We start from the raw sequence: 9,667 nt of genomic DNA on the forward strand, positions 1-9,667 counted from the left end.
GTAGTGGGTCGTCTTCTGATGGAGAGGTTGGGGGTTCGATCCCAGTACCTGACTATGTGTCGAAGTGTCCTTGGGCAAGACACTGAACCCTAAATTGCTCCCAGTGGTCGACTAGCGCCTTGCATGTCAGTCCTGTCCCACTTGTGTGTGAATGTGAGAGTGATTGGGTGAATGAGCTGATATGTAAAGCGCTTTGAGACTGTTTCAGTGTGGTGATAAAGCGCTATAAAAAATCAAGTCCATTTACCATCATAGCCCACCAAACAGATTAAACATAATGCATTAGATCATAGCCCACCAAACAGATTAAACATAATGCATTAGATCATAGCCCACCAAACAGATTAAACATAATGCATTAGATCATAGCCCACCAAACAGATTAAACATAATGCATTAGATCATAGCCCACCAAACAGATTAAACATAATGCATTAGATCATAGCCCACCAAACAGATTAAACATAATGCATTAGATCATAGCCCACCAATCAGATTAAACGTAATGCATTAGATCATAGGCCACCAATCAGATTAAACGTAATGCATTAGATCATAGCCGACCAATCAGATTAAATGTAATGCATTAGATCATAGCCCACCAATCAGATTAAACGTAATGCATCACATCATAGCCGACCAATCAGATTAAACGTAATGCATTAGATCATAGCCCATCAATCAGATTAAACGTATTGCATTAGATCATAGCCCACCAATCAGATTAGCACCAAAACAGCATTGAATGCCAGTTATTTTCTCAGTTTTAGAGTTTATAAATGTATCTATACTTGGAGCCTGATATATATATATTTTTTTTTTTTATTGTGAATTGAATTAATTTGTGTTGATATTATTTTTTTTTTAATTTTCATTTTGACAAACCTTTTATTTAATACAGATGCCTTTGTGGAAAATAAATTAGATTCCAATTGTGGAAGATTTAATTTTTTCCTTTTTATGGTTTCTACATGATATGTTTACTGTATGTAAGGGAACCAACAATAACTGTGGGGGTGAAAGTAACTAGTAACTTTAACTTTGAATACTATTTAATTGAGCTACTTTTTACTTGTACTTGAGTATTTTATGTATGACTTACTTGTACTTGAGGATATATCAGTACTTTTTACACTTCTGTGACTTATACAATGAAGTGACTAATATGTAAGTTTTTGGCCAACAGCGCCCCCTGGTGAGTAAAATGTTCATTAGTTTTCTATTGTTGTATAAGACGCTCCCTCATTGGTAGTAATTATGCCTGATGTAACAGTCTATACATACAGTATATCCACTATGAGGAGTAAAATGTGTGTGTTTGCATTATTTAATTTAATATATTTGATCTTCCTATGATAATATGACATACATTTAATCACAAAAGGCAACTTCGAACAGATCAATGTTGACCATGTTGATCAATGTCAACTCAGGCTAAAATGGAAGCTCAATGTTGACAGGTTGTCATGGCAACTCAGGCTAAGATAAAAGCTGCAGAATCTACATCATTCAACAGAATTTCCTCGTGCACCGTCAGAAATGACTAAAGTAGCTTTAATAATATAGATTAACGTTGACCAAAGGTTGTCATCAGTGAGCAACGTTTGAGACCAAGGTGAGTTTCTAATAATAATGTCAACTTTAATGACTAATTTAGTGATTTTCCACAATCCAGTGAGTAAATACTGCTTGTTTTAATCTAAATGTCTTTACATATTAAGTCATAATCTTGTGTAAATGAGCTGATATTGTAAAGATCTTTGGAACGACTCAAGCTCCTCCCACTGCTGGTGCAAACTCCATTATTGGTTATAAGATCTTCGTTCTAAGCATTTGGCGGATTTGGGGCTAGATTTCCGATGCATTATATCAATTCTGGACTGGTGTGGGACAACATATATGTTTGGGACGATGCATCAATACAAAACATTTACGTCGACATATTTTTTGCGTCAAATGGGCGGGGCGATATGGCCTTTTTTAAATGTCTGAATATTTTCAAGCTATATGATGATATACGATATACATCTCAATATTTTGCCCTTGCCTTGAGATGATGCTTTGATGTATAAAACCAGAATGACAATATTCAATATATATTGTTGTTTTCTCTGTGATGTAATTGGGGTTTCCCCCATTATAGCATAGTACACCCTCGGATCTGGGTTGGTTGCGTTTGAATATGCGATCGGAGTATCAAATGATTTTGTCTTGTACTTTCCTGGTGTGCCTAAGGCATAAAGCGGAGGTGCAGAAGGTAGATACAGTGAAGAAAATAAGTATTTGAACACCCTGCTATTTTGCAAGTTCTCCCACTTAGAAATCATGGAGGGGTCTGGAATTTTCATGGAAAGTGCATGTCCACTGTATGAGAGTTAACCTAAAAAGAAAAATCCAGAAATCACAATCTATGATTTTTTAACAACGTATTTGTGTGATACAGCTGAAAATAAGTATTTGAACACCTGTCTATCAGCTAGAATTCTGACCCTCAAAGACCTGTTAGTCCGCCTTTAAAAGTCCTCCTCCACTCCACTGTATTATCCTGAATCAGATGCACCTGTGTGAGGTTGTTAGCTGCATAAAGACACCTCTCCACCCCATACAATCAGTAAGACCCAAACAGTCAGCATGGCTAAGAGCAAAGAGCTGTCCAAAGACACCAGAGACAAAATTGTACAACTCTACAAGGCTGGAAAGGGCTACGGAGAAATTGCAAAGCAGCTTGGTGAAAAAAGGTCCACTGTTGGAGCAATCATTAGAAAATGGAAAAAGCTAAACATGACGGACAATCTCAATCGGAGTGGAGCCCCATGCAAGATATCACCTCGTGGGGTCTCAATGATGCTAAGAAAGGTGAGGAATCAGCCCAGGACTACACGGCAGGACATGGTCAATGACCTGAAAAGAGCTGGGACCACTGTTTCCATGGTCACTGTTGGTAATACACTAAGACGTCATGGTTTGAAATCATGCATGGCACGGATGGTTCCCCTGCTTAAACCAGCACATGTTAAGGCCCGTCTTAAGTTTGCCAATGACCATTTGGATGATCCAGAGGAGTCATGGGAGAAAGTTTTGTGGTCAGATGAGACCAAGATTGACCTTTTTGGTCATAATTCCACTATGCGTGTATGGAGGAAGAAAAATGATGCGTACCATCCCAAGAACACCATCCCTAGTGTGAAGCATGGGGGTGGTAGCATCATGCTTTGGGGGTGTTTTTCTGGGGGACAGGACGACTGTACTGTATTAAGGAGAGGATGACTGCAGTCATGTATTGTGAGATATTGGCCAAAAACCTCCTTCCCTCAGTCAGATCATTGAAGATGAGTCGTGGCTGGATCTTCCAACATGACAATGACCCAAAGCACACAGCCAGGACAACCAAGGAGTGGCTTCGTAAGAAGCATATCAAGGTTCTGGAGTGGCCTAGCCAGTCTCCAGACCTAAATCCAATTGAAAATCTTTGGAGGGAGCTGAAAGTCCGTGTTACTCAGCGACAGCCCAGAAAGCTGACTGATCTAGAGAAGATCTGTGTAGAGGAGTGGCCCAAAATCCCTCCTGCAGTCTGTGCAAACCTGGTGAAGAACTACAGGAAACGTTTGACCTCTGTAATTGCAAACAAAGGCTACTTTACCAAATATTAACGTTGGTGTTCAAATACTTATTTTCAGCTGTATCACACGAATAAATTGTTAAAAAATCATAGATTGTGATTTCTGGATTTTTCTTTTTAGGTTATCTCTCATACAGTGGACATGCACCTTCCATGAAAATTCCAGACCCCTCCATGATTTCTAAGTAGGAGAACTTGCAAAATAGCAGGGTGTTCAAATACTTATTTTCTTCACTGTATATGTGACAGAGAATAATTACAATGACTAGGGCCATGTCTGGTGTAAACCACATGTACATTAGAGGTTGGATAGGGCTTTTGTAGTGGATTCCAGTCCTAGTTTCTAGTTCACGATGTCCTTGAGGTGGTAGATGTTATTGAATGCGACGACTGGTTGGCAAATTAAGAATACCATATCTCGGCTTGTAGGGTTTATTCAGCTTGCAGTTGACGGCTCGTCTGTTGGTTTTGTTGTTCTGTATAGCTTAATTTGGTCTCTGTGGACCCACTTGAGCTTTGGTTGGTCTTTGTGTTGGGAATCTTTATTTGGTACACCACTGAAGACAGTTTATCGGTGACGAGGTAGGGTCCGGTCGATTTGGGAAGAAATTTCTTATCTAGTTTGGTTGCATGATAAGCGTTTTTGCCGGCGGGCAGAGCAAAACTGTAATATTAGACTCTACCTCCCACCTGTAGTTCGTCATAGGCATGTGCCAGTATCACCCCCCTTTGGTTTTGCGGGACGATAAATGCATGCATTTGTGAGTCAGCAGAGACATGGACCAAGATGCCATTGACTATCCGTAACAAGTGACGGACAGCGAACAGATGGTCGAGGTTAAGTGTGGAGGCAAAGTCAGAGGAGGAAGGATTGTCTAGTGTATTGTCCCCCATGAGGCGAATCATCAAGGAGATCACGGGGTCTTGGCCTTGTAACATCATCAGGTCTGGTTTTGCATGCGTAAGCAACCACTGGTCTGTTCGTGTATCTGGTACAGACCGGCACTGAGGCTATGCTGTCTTCACTAAAAGTTGTTGGCAAGCAACGTGATTTTAGCTATTCAGCTAGCTAAACAAAGTATTCTTATTCCCCAATGTTGCATCCTCCAAGGATCAGACTGGTGATGTAGTGGCAGGATTTAATGATTGGGAATATTCATACATTGAATTTGTAAAACTGAAAAAAGAACACAAACAATACAAATATAAATGTTCTTTTTTGTACTCCAACAAAAGATGAGATAATTAACATAACACATCCCAAATGTCTAAATGACCATATATACATGCAAAGAAATGTACACATGTAAATAAGTCTGCATAACACTCAAGTTATTAACTATAGGACTAGCACATTTATCTGATGCTAACTGTTAGCTCGTAGCCATCTTCCAAAACACCACTCAAAAAAGTATGCAAAGTACATAAAAATTAACCAAACATGGTAACACAATGATATATAATGCATAACTTACGGATGAAGCCGTTTATGTGGACTTAGATGCAAGACGTAGCTGTACTGGACAGACACAGATCTTCCGTTGCGTGTGGACAGGTCAAAAAAAGGAAGTACATTACTTCCGGGTTATCTAAGCCCTTTCTGATACAGTGCAGTTACACTTTTCTGCTGCTAGATGGCGGCCACAACACATAGATAAACATGAACTGATTTACAATACAGAGGCAGTGTGCTGAAAAGCCCAGATGGAATTCCTTGTTGTGGTCAGGATAGGCGAGGCACGGAGCCTTCGTTAGCATATCGATTAAAGTCTGCATAGCGTGTTGTTGGGGCTCACCCCAAGTGAAAGGGACATCCTTCTTTAGGAATGTGTAAAGAGGTTTTGCTAAATTGGCGTAATTGTCAATGAATTGCCTGGAGTAGCTACAGATACCAAGGAAGTTTCTTAAACCTGAGACATGCTGGGGAACCTTGAAGTTCTGAAGACCCTGAATGTGTTGTGCCTGTGGTTCCACACCGTTACCGACTAGGAGACCGACATAGTTCACTGTTGTGCGGGAACATTGACACTTGGACAGTGAGATTTTGGCACTGGCGCAGGTCAGTACATGATCAATTTCACTCCTGTGGTTTGCAAATGTTGTGTTTTTCATTATTATGTCATCAACAAATATATGAGGGTGTCATGAGACTTTCAACATGGCTGCTGTTTGGTTCAAAGTTGTGCGACATCGGATTTGTCTCGACTACAATGATACCGTTCCTAAATTATTTCATAAAATGGTCCTGAGAGCAGAGCCAGCGGAGTCACGTGCGCGCTAGAGCCAATCACTGGAGAGCTCATGACATCATCACTGTGGAGTTAGAACTGATGACATCATCACTGTGGATGAGCTTTTTCTGTTTTTGATCACCGTCTTGCATCCAACACTGCACTACGTAGAGCACTTAGAGGTTCGCTTCCGTTCTGTGCATCTTCTGTGCATCTAAACTGAACCAGACTGACTCTGTTCCGCCCATCTGTAAGATACACTGTCTCAAAGTAACTTTTGTGTGTGTGTGTGTGTGTGTTAGCGGCATATAATATATACATCGGAAACTATAACAGAATGTCTCACTGCACGTAAAGCTACATATTATTATTATTATTATTATTACGTATTATGACAGGCCCATATTTTACTGGCCTCAAATCAACAGGAACAAGTATTTATTAATTTTAATGTGACACATTTAACATGTGATCATTACTTTGTTTTATCCCAAGATATAGATTGTAAATTGAGGAAACATTGGAATTGAGCTGCTGAAAGGAAGTGACGGATTGCTGCTCTGCTGCTTTTTATGGGAACACCTTTAAACATTGAAGGGCTTAATTATGGGACATCTAACGTCAAAGGTAAGTTACGATTTTCTAACTGGTTTCTGCATTTAACTCATTTTGTTAACATTTAAAACAGGGATTCACATCCAACAACATGTTATATATAATTGTACACAATATGTTTCAAGGCTGTAGATATTGAATATTTTTGTAATCCAGTATTCCACTGAAAATTCCATAGATTAATATATTTTTTTAGTTAAAGAGAAATTATATTCATACATGAGAAACTAACATATTTGATGTAGGAATGAATGAACCATTTGTTTCCTTTTTTAGACAATAAACACTTTTGCTTTTTAGCAAACGGCAATTGCATCTCAGGAAATGTGACTAGTTAATATAAAAATGAATAAAACCAACAGAATAACATAACTTTCTACCTCTGCCAAGTCCAAACATCTTCTCAGATATCTACAACTACATAGATATCTTTATTTGAGGAACATTGAAGATAACTTGAACTAAAGTTTAGACTTGGTAACGTGACGTTTTCCATATCTTTAACTTTCATTCTACGGAGTCCAAATGAGGTTTGATATAAATTCATTTTGAAAAAAAAAAAACAGGATTGAAGTGCAAATATTTCTAACCAGTTTCTAGGTTAGAGATTAAATGTGTAAACAGTTTGCCATTGGTTTCCATCATCTACCACCCACCATTAAAAGTCATGTGATGTGTGATATAATCTGAGAAAGGTCTCTACTGCTCATGGGGAACGTATTTTTTTTAATATAAATTAGCAGTGAATGGATTAAAAAATAACCAATCAATTGCAAATCTGACTAAATAATCACGATTAATCACAATTTGTGAATTTCAGTCACAAGTTGCAAAAAAATTACGTGTATTTATAAGTTACAAGTAAAGTAATTTAATTTGTTCCCAAACAAAATCACTGAGAAATGTAGTGTGTGGTCCATGCAGACTTTAAAGGTTTGTGCTATGTTAAACTTCAGTCTGTTAATACACAATATATTGGTTATTTTAAAGAAAAAAGATTGTACATTAAAATAAAATGCGCAAAAAATCTAACCTATAATTTAGAAAAATTCCAGTGTCAATACGAGAGAACTTTAGAACTAATTTGAACCTTAAACATTCAAACTATTGCACTTTTACATTCAGCTGCTGAGGCACAGCCGACTGTCCACATTACTACAGGATGACTGAATCAATGCTAAATACTAGAGGTGATCTCAGTGAGATGGACTCAGAAACATTAGTAAAGGAACGTTCCACAACAATGAGTGTCCTGTTAATGTGCTGCTTGTCTCTGTCCCTCAGTTTGTGGACATGTCTCCTGCCTGCAGTGGGACGTCTGAACATCACTTCCTGTGCTCCATCTGTCTGGAGGTGCTCACTGATCCAGTCACCACACCATGTGGACACAACTTCTGCAAAACATGCATCAGCACACACTGGGACACCAGTACCACCAGCAGGTGTCCCGTGTGTAATCAGGTGTTCAGCACTAAACCTCAGCTGAAGGTCAATATTATGATGCGTGAGATGGTTTCTCAGTTCAGACGTGAATCTGAGAAGAAAGCAGCAGCACCAGGAGAAGTTCTCTGTGATGTCTGCACTGGAACCAAAGTAAAGGCCCTGAAGTCCTGCCTGGACTGTGGGGTCTCCTACTGTGAGACTCACCTGAAGCCTCATCTGACAGCATCAGGCCTGAGAAGACATCAGCTGGTGGAGCCTGTGGAGAACCTGGAAACCAGGATGTGTCCAAAGCACAGCAAACCTCTGGAGCTGTTCTGTCAGAGCGATCAGACACGTGTCTGCTTGATGTGTTCTGTTTTGGAGCACAGGAGTCACCAGTTAGTCCCTCTGGGAGAAGATCTGTTTGAAGACAAGAAAGTTTATCTTCAGCAGATGATCCAAAAGAGACGAGAGAAGCTGGAGGAGATCAGAGAGTCAGTGAGATTCAGGAAGGAAGCAGCAGACAGAGGGAAAGCTGAAGGTGTGGAGCTGTTCACTGCTCTGATGGAGCTTGTTCGAAGAGGCCTGAAGGACCTAATGAAGACAATGGAGGAGCAACAGGAAGCAGAAGAGAGAGAGGCTGAAGGTTTGATCAAAGAGCTGGAGGAGGAAATCTCTGAGCTGATGAAGAGAAGCTCTGAGGTGGAACAGCTCTCCCACTCTGAAGACCACCTCCTCCAACACTTCTGCTCCCTGAAAGCTCCTCCAACCACCAAGGACTGGACAGAGGTCATGGTCCATCCATCATCATATGAAGGAACTGTGCTGAGAGCTGTGGCTCAGCTGGAGGACACACTCAGTGACGAGATGATGAAGATAAAGATGTTAGAGATGAAGAGGCTGCAGCAGTTTGCAGTAGCTGTGACTCTTGATCCTCTTACAGCTCATTCTAACCTCATCCTGTCTGATGATGAAAAACAAGTTTACTGCAGTGATGTGAAGAAGAAACTTCCACACAACAAAGAGAGATTTTCTCATTGTGTCTGTGTTTTAGGGAAACAGAGTTTCAGTTCAGGTAGATTTTACTTTGAGGTTCAGGTTAAAGGAAAAACTGACTGGGATTTAGGAGTGGTTAAAGAATCCATCAACAGGAAGGGATATATTGCTGTGACTCCTAAGAATGGTTACTGGATGGTGGCACTCAGAGATGGAAATGTGTATAAAGCATGTGGAGATTCTTCAGTCACTCTTCATCTGAAGTGTGTTCCTGAGAAGGTGGGTGTGTTTGTGGACTATGAGGAGGGTGTGGTCTCCTTTTATGATGTAGATGCTGCAGCTCTGATCTACTCCTTCACTCACTGCTGCTTCACTCATAAACTACACCCATACTTTAGTCCCTGTTTAAACCATGGTGGTAAAAACTCAGCACCTCTGATCATCTGTCCTGTCAATCAAAGTGAATGATCAGTGTCATGATGAAGTCTCACCAACAATAGATTCAATGGTTCTCTGCAACCATTCACTTCTCCAGGTTGGTTACGCACTCCATCCAACCTAACATGTATGTTTCTCAACAGTGGGAGGAAACATTTTATTAAAGAAGTTTCACATTTGGTGTTTGGATTGTGATGAAATAAAAGTGGATTAAAAAAAAAAATATTTTACAAAATTATTCATTGTACAAACGTGTTACATGTTTTATGATCAGTTAAAATGTGTTAGTGGTTAGTAAAATAGGAACATGATGATTTTTTCTATGGAATATAATGAAAATAAGATG

The 9,667-nt window shown here is 39.7% G+C and overlaps 1 protein-coding gene across 5 annotated transcripts; it reads left to right on the plus strand.

Annotated features, from left to right (window-relative positions):
• Positions 1-1,560: 1,560 nt before the first annotated feature.
• Positions 1,561-9,456, plus strand: LOC114458569 (E3 ubiquitin-protein ligase TRIM39-like). 5 transcript variants are annotated; one of them, XM_028440985.1, is made up of 3 exons: positions 1,581-1,615; positions 6,346-6,477; positions 7,750-9,456. In XM_028440985.1, exons 2-3 carry the CDS (start codon positions 6,457-6,459, stop codon positions 9,349-9,351), a joined length of 1,623 nt encoding a protein of 540 aa, XP_028296786.1. In that variant the 5' UTR covers positions 1,581-1,615; positions 6,346-6,456; the 3' UTR covers positions 9,352-9,456. The 5 variants fall into 5 exon arrangements, with proteins under 5 accessions (XP_028296789.1, XP_028296786.1, XP_028296788.1 ...); XM_028440987.1 differs by lacking the exon at positions 1,581-1,615 and adding an exon at positions 5,640-5,678; XM_028440986.1 differs by lacking the exon at positions 1,581-1,615 and adding an exon at positions 6,009-6,100.
• Positions 9,457-9,667: the final 211 nt, after the last annotated feature.

The sequence above is a fragment of the Gouania willdenowi genome, unplaced genomic scaffold, assembly GCF_900634775.1.
Source record: "Gouania willdenowi unplaced genomic scaffold, fGouWil2.1 scaffold_129_arrow_ctg1, whole genome shotgun sequence".
Lineage (NCBI taxonomy): Eukaryota > Metazoa > Chordata > Actinopteri > Blenniiformes > Gobiesocidae > Gouania > Gouania willdenowi.